The sequence below is a fragment of the Gorilla gorilla genome, chromosome 5, assembly GCF_029281585.2.
Source record: "Gorilla gorilla gorilla isolate KB3781 chromosome 5, NHGRI_mGorGor1-v2.1_pri, whole genome shotgun sequence".
NCBI classification, from domain to species: domain Eukaryota; kingdom Metazoa; phylum Chordata; class Mammalia; order Primates; family Hominidae; genus Gorilla; species Gorilla gorilla.
The window spans coordinates 121,272,239-121,287,980 of NC_073229.2; the positions used below are offsets into that span (position 1 = coordinate 121,272,239).

General features: G+C 36.9%; 1 protein-coding gene across 5 annotated transcripts in view; it reads left to right on the forward strand.

Moving 5' to 3' along the window:
* Window positions 1-15,742, forward strand: part of KLHL32 (kelch like family member 32) — a 242,441-nt gene extending 226,699 nt beyond the window's left edge. For all 5 annotated transcript variants that reach the window (XM_004044430.4, XM_055392006.1, XM_055392008.1 and 2 more), the window contains 4 exons: window positions 2,393-2,451; window positions 5,754-5,946; window positions 7,651-7,745; window positions 14,117-15,742. In XM_004044430.4, coding sequence (XP_004044478.1) covers window positions 2,393-2,451; window positions 5,754-5,946; window positions 7,651-7,745; window positions 14,117-14,278 — 509 coding nt within the window. In that variant the 3' untranslated portion in view covers window positions 14,279-15,742. The remainder of the gene's footprint in view (window positions 1-2,392; window positions 2,452-5,753; window positions 5,947-7,650; window positions 7,746-14,116) is intronic.

Below are 15,742 nucleotides of genomic sequence, written 5' to 3' on the forward strand. Positions count from 1 at the left end.
ATTTTTAAAATGAGATATTCGATGAGAAATCCAGAGAAGACTTTCTTTGAGGGCAGGAAGCTCATGTCTGTGTTCTTTGTGGATTTCTCTGCAGACAAAGCTTTTGTTGATCTTTAAAATCTTAAATCTTCAAGCTTCTGAGAGAATTTTAAAAATAGTCCTCTAGTTAATAATAGCCAAAGCCAATTATATGAAAGATATAATCTCCCTCCTGGGGTTGAGTGAGAGAGTAATGATTGGCCTGGATACGTTCCTTCCCCTTTATGTATCCATTAGTTTTGATTGATTATTCCAGCTCAGTTAAGGATTAGACACTAATCCTCTGGATTCTTGTTGACTTGACTCCTAGCCATGTAGTTGATGGTGGTGACCTATTCAAAGTATTTGAACTGTCAAAGCAAAAACTGCACCAGATAAGGTTAAACAGAGAAAGAAGACTTTATTCAAGACTATAGCAATAGGAGAGAGAGATCAGAATACAGTCTGAAATCAATTCTATTAAGCAAAGTTTTTAAGAGGATGGTTTTTAAGCACTGGGGTGATTTAGTAGAAAAGTACTGAAGAACATTTCAGAGGAGCTTGATTAATGGATGTGTTGTACCCATGCAGTTATTTCTGAGTTGACAATTTTGGTCTCTGTGATTAGGCCATCTGTGTTTGGTGCAAATTGGTGTCTATCACAGTTAGGGTCCTTGGGAGACTGAGGTTGCAGTGAGCCGAGGTTGCACCATTGCACTCCAAGCCTGGGCAACAAAAGCGAGACTGTCTCAAAAAAAAAAAGTTACCGTCCTACCTTCCCATAGAGGCTGGGATATAGAGCACTATCTTCCTTGATGATTACATTTCAAAGGGATGGCTCTCTGGACTTTAAGGAAGATATTATTGGGTTATAAAACTGGCAAGCAGCTTTTGAAATGATTTACATCTCAAAAAGGGAGAGAAAGAAGTTATGATTACAAGTTTTCTAAAGTAAGTAATCTAAGAAAAGGGAGGTCAAGGGGCCTAGAGTCAGGAAGCAACCTATTTAGTTTAGTTAAGCTGGGGGAATGTTAAGGCCATCTTGGTCAGTATTTTAACAGTGTTTGTTTTTTAAATTCAAAAAATTCTAGTAGGAAACTTTTTTTAGTCTGGCTTAATTTTATATCTTTATTGAAAAATTAGCTGCTTCTTTGTGATACCGATTAAAATAAGAATATTATTCGTTTTACACCAGTGTCTAGAACTACATGTAAGGCAATATTTCTAAAGATAGATTTCTTTGGTCCCATATCCTTGATATTTTATTATCTAACATTTAATATCTATTGGTGATATTTTCTTACTATGCTGTTTTATGTATTTTTTTAGAGTTTTTCCACTTAATGGTAAAACTTAAAGCAAAATGAATAATTTCTGGGTTTTACAGGGCTCAGTATACACTACAAGTATGAAAAGAAGTATGAGGACAAATAAGAGAAACTTAGCTGGAAGTGTGATGATTTTTTAGTGGTTCTTGATTAGGTGGGTCTCAGGTCTTTTAGATCTAAGCAGTTGTCAAGAGGACTTCAAAAGAGTCCACCACAATAGCAATTGCACTGAAGAGCCCTAGATTTGTGCTGCCCAGTGTGGTAGCCATTAGCCCCATGTGACTTATTGAATCCTTGAAGCATGGCTAATCTGTACTGAGATGTGTTGTGTCAAATATACACTGGCTTTTGAAGACTTAGTATGAAAAAAAGAATATGAAATATATAAAATATCTTAATAATTTTTATGTTGATTTCATGTTGAAATGATAATTGTGGCTATACTGGGGTATATAAAATTTATTAAATTTAATTTCACTGTTTCTTTTTACTTTTTATGTGGCTACTGGAAAATTTATCATTGCATATGTGGCTTGCATATGTGGCTCTTGTTATATTCTATTGGACAGAACTGGCTTTAGATATTTTTTGATAAGTAATATCAAGAGATATCAAGATATCACTGTGTTAGAGTACAGATGTTAGAGCTTTAAAATTGACAGTTTAGTGAAGGACAAGAATTTTCCATATAACTATGTCCATGGCATAAATTGTATAGAGATTTGTCTGTGTGTACTATGTTCACTCTCACTCCCTAATACTTTGCCCCTCATTCTGGCCATGCAGAACAGCTTGTCAGAATTGGGGTCCTCTTGGTAATGTCAGCATACTTGTTGCTTGCTCTTAACTGGATTGCTTCTGAAATGTTTCTTGAAAATGAAACTGCTTCAACAATAAGCTTCTTAATTATGTCATGGGCTCACCATGAGGGTATACAAACAGATCCTCAGCAGTAGCTAATTTTCCTTTAATTGTATCTCATTCTTATGTTGGAATATCCTATTTCTTATTCATGAAAAGCTCTAACACATTTTAATCCATTACAGGTGGAGTAACTAATACGGCACAATATCAGAACAGGCTAATGGTGTATGAACCTAACCAGGTAAGAATCATATATAAGAACACCTCATTATCTTAATTAATGAATTTTAAAAGATTCCAGAGTAATTAGTAATTGGAATGCCAAGTCTACACACACAGATATGCATCTTAAGCTTATATAGAGAAAAGGAAGCATCTGAATAAACTGCTTTTTGGTTCCTTTTTTTGTTTTGTTACTCAAAACATTTCACCTCCTCTAGTTTTGTGCTATACACAATACATCACCCTTTCAGAGTTCTGCATAATATAGAAATGATTTGAATTGTCCTGTTGCAACGTCCTTCTGGAAGGGGCTGCCATTCTAGGAGGGGATCATGCTTATGGTTTATTCTAAAAAACAAGTATTAACTTAATATAGCCCAAATGACCTAAAACAGTATCTAGGACAAGTCTAAAGTAGAAGTATATGAAGAATTTGAGAGATGAGAAGTATCTGAAGGGTTTTCATCTAACAGCTGGGGGTTGAATATGCATATGGATGGTGCCTGTACCTTCTTTTGTCTACATTTCATGAACACCCAATTACTATTTTCCCCCAAAAGAAATATTTTTATTCTCTTTTCCATATACTAAAATATGGATGAACCTTGGCAATTGTCTGCTGAATTTTGCCATTTCTATGATTTTGGTAATGTAAATATTTTTGATTATGACGGTATTCCAAAATGATTTGTAGGCTTAATATTCATCAGCTGAACGTAATGGGATATGACACAACAGGTTGGCTTTGGCAGTCTGGGTTGGGACTGGCCACCAAATCTATGTCCCTAGTGGACTCAGTGTATTTGGTATCTTTTTATTTTAGCAATTACTTGATTCTGTATTTAATGAAGGCATTTCTCTCTTTGCAAAGTGTGTTTCATGATGTCATTAGAAGCTGTAGATTTCAGAGACCAAATGTCCATGGGTCAGCTGTCTCAAGAGGGATCGTTAATTGCAGTTGCTTGAGTTTGGTGCACACGTGGTTAAAGAGGAAGAAGGTGTTAAAATTTCTCAAATGAGTTCTGTTTCGTATTTGTACACACATGCTCTTTTAAAAAATTCTGCTGGCATATTGTTTACGGTGGGTACTGGCAAACATCACATCTGCTTGCATCTTGCTCAGAATCTCAATAACTCTATCATTCAGCCCTGGTGCTTATTTCTCTTCTAGGCCTTCGTGGAGAGTCGATAATGCCTGCCATCTGCCACAGAGCACATTGCTGCCTGCCAACAGGCAGGCTGGGGTGACCTCTGCTTCCCCACCACTGATTAGTATTCACATGCTAGCTTATTAGGAATGACCCCACCAGGCCTCTCTGTTTCTTTGCCTTTGCAGCGGTTGGTGGCTCACCTGGCAGGCACTGCAGTGAAGGAAGCTAAAGATATAATCAGGGGATGCAGGCAGGCTTTGCAAACCAGATGGCATCCATAGTCTGGTGGCAGGGGACTGGACTGCTAATGCAAACATTGATTCCTAATACTGTAATGGGTTGTTTCATAGAAAACACCTAAGAAAAGCGTCCTCAGAGTTTTGAGTTAAATACATTCATGTGTAATGTATTACAGATATTAGCAAAATAGCTGAAAGGCAGGCTTGACTATTTTATTAAAGAAGACATTTGATTGGAAGGAAATTCTTATTATATGTTCGAATGGGGGAACAGATAAATGCAAGCTTTTCAAGCCGTACAAATCACTTCTCTTCTTGAGTGTATCTTTAAAAGAGCTAGTCTATATGCCTATTAGTGAGTGGACCAATTTTTATATAAAATGTTTATTGTTGTTGTGTCTTGCTTCTTCCCTTACAGTTTTGTGAAATGGTGAAATTCCATGTATTCAAAACATCATATGACTTTTTTTCTGGCCGAAATCCAAATTTTTCTTGGCAAAAAGGAATCTGGGTTCTTCCTGTATGCTTAGTTTTTATGTAGAAAGAAAACTGTTAGGGTTATTTACCTGTCCATTACTTTCTTTACTTATCTGTCCATTACTTAGTTGAGATTTAAAATTAAAGTCATATTTGGTCTTCATTTAATTTTACAATGAGAGCCTTATTTTAAGAAAGGTTGGGCATACTCTTCCCATTACTGAGGGTGAACAGGAACCAAATATTGAAGGTTTCACTATTCCCTAAAGTTATCATATAAAAAAGTCTTCCAGCAGGGTGCGGTGGTTCACACCTATAATCCCAGCACTTTGGGAGGCCGAGGTGGGTGGATCACCTGAGGTCAGGAGTTTGTGACCAGCCTGGCCAACATGGTGAAACCCCGTCTTTACTAAAAATACAAAAATCAGCCAGGTTTGGTGGCACTTGCCTGTAATCCCAGCTACTCGGGAGGATGAGGCAGAAGAATTGACTTGAACCTGGGAGGCGGAGGTTGCAGTGAGCCGAGATCATGTCACTGCACTCCAGCCTGGGCAACAGAGCAAGACTCTGTCTCAAATACAAAACAAAACAAAACAAAACAAAACAAAACTTAGTCTTCCACCAAAACAAATAAATGTGTGCCTAGAAATAACCTTTCCCAATTTGGCAAAAGATGTGACTGTTAATATATTAAAGGAGGCTGATAAAAGGAAGTGTGGGTGGTTTGTTGCTGAACCAAATCTTAGCTCTTCCACTGATCTCAGGAGGTTAATTTTGGAAAGAACAGCAAAGCCATTACCCTAGCTTATCTAGCGGCCTGAGGTACCCAATGATTATCATCACATCATTTTGAAAAAATGAATATGTATTGAACATTTTTCATGTGCATTTTTCTAAGTGCTTTATGTGTATTAGCTCATTTAATCTTCACAATAGGCTTATCAGGTAGGCATTATTATCCCCATTTTACAGATGAGAAAACTGGCACAGAGATATTAAGTAAATTGCTCAAGATCACATACAAGTTATAAATCCAGGTAGTCTGGATCCAGAAACTGTTTTCTTAATCATTGCACCACTGTATACTGTATACCTAGCCATGTGCTTTCACTCTTAATGAATTTGCATGAGTAAATTCTCTGAATTGGGTGAGATAAACATCATGAAAATTTCAATGTTCCCCTGATGTAATTCAAAATGCACTATAAAATGCAACACAAACTAGAGGAGATGCCATGTGTAAATCGCAAAAAACAATTGGAATATGTGGCTCTTTTGTACTTGTTCTCATGTAAGAAGCCCATACCTTTCAATATATATAAACAACATTCAAACAGAATGTTGATCTATTGATTGATAAACATTAGGGTTCTCACTACTTATGAGGCACTCGTTGCTGTTTTCTGACATGGAGGTCTCCTACTAACAGAATACACTTAAATTTCTTTTTTCAGAATAAGTGGATAAGCCGTAGCCCCATGCTGCAGAGAAGGGTCTACCATTCCATGGCTGCTGTACAAAGGAAGCTTTATGTTCTTGGAGGCAATGACCTAGACTACAATAATGACCGGATCCTTGTGCGCCATATAGATTCTTACAACATAGACACTGACCAGTGGACACGTTGTAATTTCAACCTGCTGACTGGCAAGTACCTTTCATTAAGTAAATCAGGAAAAGTAGATTCAAGAAGTCACCAAACTTGTTTCGTAGACATCTTTAGGGCATCACTAAATATTAAGTGCATAGTTGTAGAAGAACCTGCATTTATTAACCAGAAAGGTGTGTATCATTTATGTTCTAACAGAACTGGACTCATTTAGGTAGCTGAGCATCTAGTTTCTCAGGGCCTATATTACTACCATTATGCACATCCTCATATGGCTGAGAGGCATGTCAAGTCCATTATCATCCATCAGTGTTAAGATGGAACTCTGAGACAAGTAGGAGGAACCAGACACTGAAAGATTTAATAACTCTTTACAGAAGGAATTTATTGTTTACTTCTCACTGCTTTTAGTCTTATTTCTTGTGAGTTCAGGAGTTTAGGAGCATGGTCTTCATTATTTGTCACTGTCAAGTATTGTTTCTGGGAGTATTCTCCTAGAAATGAAACCCTTAAGTGGTTCTGTACACAGGAGTTTAGCTGCATTTCTGGCCACAAATACCCATCCAAGCATTTACCACAGAGCAACATTAGGTATGGACCTTCCTCATCCCAAAAAAGGATGAAAGTAACACGGTGAACAACTTACCCCTCATGTTTCTTTATGGAGTGAATAACTTTTCCCCCTTGTCAGCTTGCATTGTTAACATCTACAAGTGATCAGATCCCTTCCAGGTCTGCTCAAATAATAGGAAAAATCACAAACTGAAAATGGTAGGTTGGGTTAAGACATTTTAATATGCTGAGTGGGCACTCAATCCCTTGCAGCTGCTGCTGGGGGAGGCAATGCTGGGAATCTAACCAGAGGTTTAGATGCTTGTATTGAGCTCCTGTTTTTGCAAAATGATTTTTGAAGCCCACTGGACAAGGACTTAGAAACTCTCTAAGTTTTAGTGGTACCTTAGGCCCTCGATTCTGGATCTGTGATTCTGCCTGCTGTAAGATCCAGCTTATTTATTACCCCAGTCAGTCCTGTGTCAGCCCATCAATAAAAAGAGACTCTTTCACTCTGTGATGGCCTCCAGGGAAGAATATGTGGTAGTGAGTTATTCTGTCTTCTTTTTGAAATGGGAGGGGAAACCTTTCATCATTTTGGCGTGTCAGCATCTAGGGATTATCCAGGCTGGTCCCAGCTCAGGAACTTTAATATAATCTTTAAAATGTTGGGTATGTAAAGAGAGGTAGGGTAGCAAGTTGATCAATCTCTTCTGCCGTTTGTCTTCATTTGGGGCATGCTAGGGGCATGGCTCTGCTTTATTGGCTTCTTGGGGTTGCAGCTGTTACTTTACAAATGTAAGCACTTGTCTAAAAAGCATTTGCGGGTATAGAAGAGGTGTTTGCATTTCTATAATATACCTTATTTCCACCACTGTAAATTAATGGCATATGACATAGCATATAATTCAGTTCTACATGGCTTACTATTGCTGTATTTAATGCTGTACTTACTAACTTGGCTGGCTAATAAGTGTTTTGGCCTGGTTCTGACCCGACAGATTCATTCTCTGAGAAATAGTGCTTAATTTTTTTGAGTACTGGGAGGCAGTGATTAGTTGCTGCAAAAATCCCATGGAGTATACAAATGTGCCACAAGGGAAAATTGTATCCCTCAGTGGCAAAAGGGTTAATTAAAATATGTAAGAAATGGATTTTTTTTTCTTTTTATTCAATTCTGTTTACTTTAGGCCAAAATGAATCTGGAGTTGCTGTCCATAATGGGAGAATATATTTAGTTGGTGGATATTCAATTTGGACAAATGAGCCTCTGGCTTGTATCCAGGTGAGTGGTAGAAGTTCCTTTTGAAGTTTGTTCAAGTGGTTCAGCGAGGTTACATTTTGCAATGCTGCTACTGAAGAAAGAGATATTTATGTTTAGAAAGAGGCTTAACGTCCCGTTTTTTGTGCAACTAGTTCAGCCACTAAACTTCATCCTGTATCCTAAAAGTGATGCCTAAATAAATTATTGAGCCCTATTAAAAATAAAAATGAGGATGAATTTTGAAAAATATATGTAATATATATTGGAAACTGGGAAACCAGGATAGCGTTCCCTTTCTCATAAACCAAAAAATTCTAAAAATCTTTGGCAATAGTTCCTTCACATCCCCCAAGCTTTACAAATACTTCCTTTCCACACCATTGCCTTATTTTCTATATTACAGTTCATTCATTCCCACAAATGCCACCTACAAGGGTGTTCTTCCTTCATGGCAGAGGCTGTGAGCAGTAGTGATTTATGACTGGTCTGATAGGGACAGCCTCTGTCCCAAAGAATAGCCCTGGTGCATCAGCATATGAGCAGCCCAGGCTGGGCAAGTTGCCAGCTGGGCCTTTCAGAAGAGCAATAGCCCTCATTGATAGACACATTCATAGTATTATTCCTATTATTATTTTACGGTTATTACCATAGTTTTCTCTTTTACATGTTCTCTGATAAAATATTGACATGTATTAGCCCTGACCTTTCTTCCTGACCTCCAGAAAAGTATATCCTTATAACTACTTTTATTATCTAATCGCATCTTTATGGGAAGATTTTTAACAACTGCATCAATATCTTTAATAGTTGCTGCAGAACTGTTCAACCTTTTTATTTCTTTTTCAGTCACATCTCATAAAGTACATATATTTTCAAGAAAATTCCATGTTGTCTAAGTTTTCAAAATTGCTAGAATATAGTTGTTGTGTTATCCTTAGTTATATCTCCCTTTACATTCATAATATTGTCTCTTCTTCTCTTGATTTGTCTTGACAGAGGTTTGTCTGGGGAATTTAAAGTACTTCTATTATTCATATAGATGAAGTTAAAAAAGTCAGCAAGGGTTAGGTAGATATGGAAAATATAATTAACAAGCTTGTCTGAATGGATATGGGTTCTGACTGAGCAGTTGGAAAGACTGTATTTTTCTTAGCATACATGGAACATTTACAAAAACCAGTCATGTATGAGGGTTAGGGTTAAGAAAACTTTAGTTAAAAAAATTAAGTATTGTTTAGTATTATATATCTCTAATACAATGCAATTAAGTTAGAACTTAACAAAAAAAACCCCTACATAACTGGAAATAATAAAACACATTGCTATATAACTTATGGGTTAAAGAAGAAATCATAATGGAACTCAAAAAAATTCCCAGAACTGTGATAATAAAAACAATATACAGCAAAGCTTGTGAGATATAGCTTCATAAGTTAGAAAATGAACCAAAAAGTAATCTCAAAGAAAGTAGAAGAGGAGAGATGATAAAGATGAGAGAAAATTAATAAACTGGGAAACAATAATACAGGAGAAAAGAATTATCAAAGCCACACACACATGAAGAGCCACATAAGACTTTAAGGGAGTTCACTGAAGGCTGCCTTGTACTGGTTTTAGTTAGTTAATGGAAAGCTGCCTTGGACTAGAGCTTCGTCCTGTCTTTCGGATAACAACAAATGAACAAACTTTTCTCTCAAAGAGTGCTTCTAGTCTTCATCCAAGCATGTATTTGGTAGTCCTTCCTAGTCTTTTAGGTTTCTTTTTATTTTTTGCTTTTCAGAATTGGTAGAACTCAGAACTGGGCAACAGTTCTCTATAGTGCTGGAACACTGTTTTTTAAATGGCTTTGGGACCCTTCATTTGATCACTTGCACAATGGAAGTAAGTTTGGGTTTATCATGAAATAAAATTGTAAATTTTAAATACATTTATGAGCATATTTCTACTAGTTTTAGTATCAGATTAGCTCAAGGAATAGAAAATGAGTGGAAATCATAACATAATGAGGAAATAAAGAAAATGCTGTACGTATCAAGTTTCGGAGATCAGAGTGCTGCCATAGTGCACATTTTTTCCACATCTCATATTTTGTTAACAGGCGTGAATGTTAGTTTGTAAGACATAGAAATTTAAATAAAAAAAACTTCGTAGTCGCATCATTTATTTTTTGTCACCAAAGAATTTTTCTGTAAATGATCACTAATGATATACACTAATTAATTGCTAATGACATTTGGCTGTTTTCAAACAAATCTATCCACAAGAAATGAAGAGGTAAACAAGTGCATATTTTAAACCACTGAGGATATTTGGGAGTATCCTCAGGATTATGGTGATTATCAAAGGGGATTCAATTATTTTTTTAAGTCAACACCTGTATTAGTGGAATAAGTTTCACCTCTGATATTGTACAATAATATATTCTAATATATTTGCTTTTAAATAAAAGTCAGCATGATGGGTATTTCTGTGTTCCAGTAGCCATTTTGATGAACAGAATCAATCCTTTGGCAAATACTGTGTTTATTCCTTTGGCTGGCACACTGGTCCTACAAAGCACAGACAAATTTGTTAATTAATTTATTTATTTTTTTCCTGAGAGTGTCTTGCTCTGTCACCCAGGCTGGAGTGCAGTGGCGTGATCTTGGCTCACTGCAACTTCTGCCTCCTGGGTTCAAGTCATTCTCCTGCCTCAGCCTCCTGAGTAACTGGGATTTCAGGCATGTGCCGCCATGCCCAGCTAATTTTTTGTATTTTTTAGTAGAGACGGGGTTTCACCATGCTGGCCAGGCTGGTCTCAAACTCCTGAACTGCCCACCTCGGCCTCCCAAAGTGCTGGGATTACAGGCGTGAGCCACTGCACCTGGATGATTTGTTATTAAGAGCCTTTACTATTAATAGGTAATAAGTATCCCTATTTGCATATGGATTATCACTTAAAGAGATGTTTGAAATAGAGGTATTCATGGATAGTGACATGTATCTTTCATTTTAGTTAATGACAGCTGGTTACAGGCTATATTATCATTCATTCTGAACTAAAGCTCCATTTTTTTATGTTATGGATGACTATAGAACAATTGGTTTCAATACACTAACAGTAATAAATTAAATTGATGGTTGGAGAGAATAGCTACATGTTCAAAAGTAGGCCACTTCTTTACTACTTAAAGAGCATCCAACAGAGGCAAGATGATGGGCGACTGGAATAGTATTTATGAGAAAATGCTTAACAAACAGTGGAAATTCCTAAGTGTGTCAGTGGGTTGAGAAGTACAGAAGCATAGTGGGGAAAAATCATATGCATACTAAAAATATAAAGGTTTAAATGTTTTGTGTCATCAGTCACAAATCTGTATAATATTTGATCCAAGATTAATCCACAAATCATTAATCCAAGAGCATGGCTGATTAATGGAAGTCATACTTAAATAGTTCTGAGATTGTTCTATTAACATTTGGAAGTACTAATTTTTTTTTGCCCTCAAAAGTACCAGCCAATAACTTCTCACTTAACTGTCCCTTCTGGACCCTAATCCAAGCTCATTTAACTGTGATTTGTAGGATTCAACCACAGTGGGATGAAGCATGTCCAATGTTGAAAAAGCATACTTTATTTCCTGCTACTACTCTGATTTAGCACAGACTATTTATCCATCAGAAGGACAACCCAAACAAGAGAAAAGCAGAGATACTCTTAGGTTGAGATTTGGACTTGTTAGTAATAAACACTCATGGAAAATAATGGAAATAGATTACTGACGAAAGTGAAGGTGTTCTTGTTTATTTAGTGGATGTGTAAACTAATGTCTGTCACAGAGGTTTGACTCTAATCTTGTGTGCCATGGATGACAAGTGGCACATAAAGGAGCAGCTGCGTAAGTGTGCAAGTGATTAGTCTGTGTTTCTAGATCACCTCTACTGTTATCTTCATTTACTATTATTTCTTTTTGGCTGGAGGATACAGTGTCAGCTTGGCACCACATTCTCCCAAACGCCTTCTTTCAGCCAGTTTACAGGGGAGTGTTTTGGAGAAAAACTGCCAATGCTTCCTTTTCCCTTCTCAGATTAAATACATTACATCTGCTTAACATATGCAGTCTCTGTTGGCCCAGGAAACCAGACAAAAGCTCTCTGGATGATTATCTCATTAGTATTTTGCCTTCTAAAAATGTTTTCAGTCAGGAGGGAGGGCACAAAATCCTTGCTCTTTCTGGGTTGCGTCTTGAGCTCAAATACTGGCTCCACCACTTGCCGTGTGACCCTGAGAAAGTCACTTAATATTTTCCGGTATCAATTTTCTTCTCTGTAAATTGAAGACAATACTTAACCTTATAGAGTTGTGGTAAATACTAAATGACCTCTGATTTACTTTTTGTATTTAATGAAATACTAGCCAAAACCCCACCGGGGTTTTTCCCTTTTCTCATGGGGCGAAGTAGTGATACTTGTCAAACTGATCTTGAAAGATTCTCTAGGAAAGTAAATGAGTAAGAATAATCAAGAAAATTTTGAAAATAAATGAGGAGTCTTGCCTTACCTAGTCAAAACAACTGTAAATGTGACACTGAAAGAAAATACATCAATTAACAAGAGAACAGAGAAAACGTTTATATTTAGTATATGAGTTATTTTAAATTAGTAGTGACGGTATATTGTTCAATAAAGATATTGGGACATCTAATCTCTACTTGTTTGTTCTTTCTTTTATTCTAGGACTTAGTAATTTCCTCCTTTGTGAAACATGGATCCCCAAATTTCAAGGGCCCATTTCCTGTAAAATAATGCGTTGTTGAAGTTAAAGTCTTTTTTCTTCCCCCCCCAGACGGAGTATCGCTCTGTCGCCCAGGCTGGAGTGCAGTGGCGCGATCTTGGCCCACTGCAAGCTCTGCCTCCTAGGTTCAAGCCATTCTCCTGCCTCAGCCTCCCGAGTAGCTGGGACTACAGGCAGCCGCCACCACGCCTGGCTAATTTTTTTGTATTTTTAGTAGAGACAGGGTTTCACCATGTTAGCCAGGATGGTCTCGATCTCCTGGGCTCGTGATCCACCTGCCTGACTCCCGAAGTCCTGAGATTACAGGCATCAGCCACCGCGCCCAGCCTACTGCAGTTAAAGTCTTAAGATTTATCCACACAGGTGATAGATGAAGGCATGAGAGTGGACTAGATCATTAAAGACGGGTACAAAGAGGTCTGTGATTGAAATATTGGGAAACACCTACGTCCAGGATGCAGATGAAGGAAAAGGGACTCAAGGTGGATTGCAATATGACAATGTCAATGACAAACTTTCATTTTTTTAAAACACTAAATCCAAGGGAGGCAAATGTTTAAATAGTTAGAGAAAAGTCAAATGAAAAGGGATCAAGATGATAACTGCAGACTTGAAAGAGCCTAATAGGTTTGACAAATGGGGCGAGAGCAGCTCTCCTGAAGAAAGAATTTTCCTGCTTCAAAGATTCAGCCAGGTTCAGTTAGGAGACAGCAGGCACTGACTAACAAAGAGGCTGTGCTATATAAGAAGAGAGAGGCCAGGCACAGTGGCTTACACTTATAATCCCAGCACTTCGGGAGGCTGAGGTGGAAGGATTGCTTGAGCCCAGGAGTTTGAGACCAGGCTGCACAACATGGCGAGAGCCCATCACTACAGAAAATTTACAGATTAGCTAGGCGTGGTGGTGTGCACCTGTGGTCCTGGCCACTCACTCAGGAGGGTGAGGCAGGAGGATTGTTTGAGCCCAAGAGATCAAGGCTACAGTGAGCACCACTGCACCCCAGCCTAGGTGACAGAGCAAGACCCTGTCTCAAAAAAAAAAAAAAAAAAAAAAAACCCAAAAACAAACAAAACAAACAAAAAAACTCTAGGATGAACAGGAAAGAACTGGGGAAAACCTTCCAGAATCGACTGAATGAATTTTGAATTTGCTACTAAGCTGTGTTATATTCCACTACCTGCCAGACACTGAGCTAGATGTCATCAATTTTCACAACAAAGCTGCAAGGTTTTGTTTTCTTCATTTCACAGATGAGGATGTTTAAGCCAACATTATGTCAGACTGCCTACTAACTAGTTTGGGCAAGTTATTTAACTTGTCTAAGGCAGTTTTCTTAAATGAAGATAATGCTACCTACCTCATAATTGTTCTGAAGATTAAATGCTTATAAATATACATGCATGTATATATGTACATCCAAAAACATACTAACATAGTGTAGCATTTAGTAGGAGCTTAATAAATATTTCTGGTACCATCCAAGCAAGAAAAAGAATTCCTAAGATATGGTGATGGTGACATAACTGAATTTAAGTTCAGAATTTCTTTTATGTATACATAGCTTTATTTTGAGCAGTCATCTTTGATATACAAGCTTCTTCTCTTCCTCTTTTGTAGGTACTGGATGTAAGCAGAGAAGGCAAAGAAGAAGTATTCTATGGGCCTACACTCCCTTTTGCTTCCAATGGAATAGCAGCATGCTTCCTTCCAGCTCCATATTTTACATGCCCTAACCTTCAAACTCTTCAAGTGCCTCATCACAGGATTGGCACCATCTGAAAAGCCAATGCCATCATGAACAGGAGGAAAACATAACCCTGACTGTTGGATACTGGGCATGAAAAGACTCTGCTCCATGCTTCCTTGTCTTGCTTTATAGGTCTTATATTCGGATAAATTTAAGCAAAAAATGAACAATTTTCTAAAATACATTATTGAAAACTCGTCACCCTTCTCAGTGTATGTCAACATTCAATATGTATGACTTTTATTGTGGTATAGCTTAGTGCCAATTTAAGGTATATTGTGTTCCATGGGTCTTTAGAGCATTCTTTGTACACTTTTTCTAATCAGCACTGTCTTAAGACAACATAACACTGTTAGTAAGGCAATTTATTGGACACAATGGCATCGATGATCTTAAAAAAATATATATTCTGTACTTAATCCCTTTATTATTTAAAGCCGGGCTTGTAATTTTTCTTTTTAAAATTTAACATTATGCAGCCCTGCTCAGTAGAGACTCAGCATTATGACATCATAAATTTTTAAATGCCATATTTTATTCAAGGTGATACGAATAATAGACATACACTGGAACAGCAGTTGAAATACCCAGATTTTTCACCTTGGTTACTCTGACCTTGGGTCAGAACCTAACTTTACAGTGCTTCAGTTTTCCCACCCTTTAAGGAGGATAATTACTGATTTCCATGTTAATTTAAAAGAACATTATGAGGATTAGGCGAACACTTTGTAATACTTTGCCCAAGAAAAAGAAAAATGTTATTGAAATTATAAGGTATTTTACTGTCTTTAGAACCTTGTAATTGAACAGGAAGATTATTTTTGAAGTTTAAAAATTACTAGATAGAATTTGGAAACATGTTGTGGAATAAATGATTCTAAAAAGCATGTGAAAGAGACACACAATGAGGAAATAGGGAGTTTCTCAAAATCTAAACTTGTACAGATATCTAAACTTGCCTCAAGTAACTCTCAGATGTCTTATTTAAAATCATTTAGTGAAAAATGACATTTAAAGCTAAAAAATAATTTAGTTGTACTAATTATGGTACCATAAAGTGCTTTGACATAAATTTGAACCTAGAATTGGCAGTTCTAATAAAAGTTTTTCCACTTTGTTAAAGGTTATGTCAATCTTGAGTGCTTGTGGAATTCTTCACCACCAATACATATTTTATTACTATCACTTTTAATAATGCACAGGAATTCTTTTTTAGACTAGTTTTTGGGTTTGCTTTGTCTATAACAAAAAATAAATACAACAACTTAATAATCACATTTGAAAACAAATTTAACAAGTATAATGTGAGTTTTTCTTTTTTCCTAACTTCCTCAGGACCTAGGTCACCTTTATTAAAAGGAAGAATTCACTCTTTTTTCCTTGGCAGTTCAATGATTCAGCAATCCCTCTCTTAAAGGAAATTGTTATTTTATTCATGTAACCTTTTTTTGTAATCAAAAGTGAATAAAAACGATCTTTTTGTCTTACATATAGAA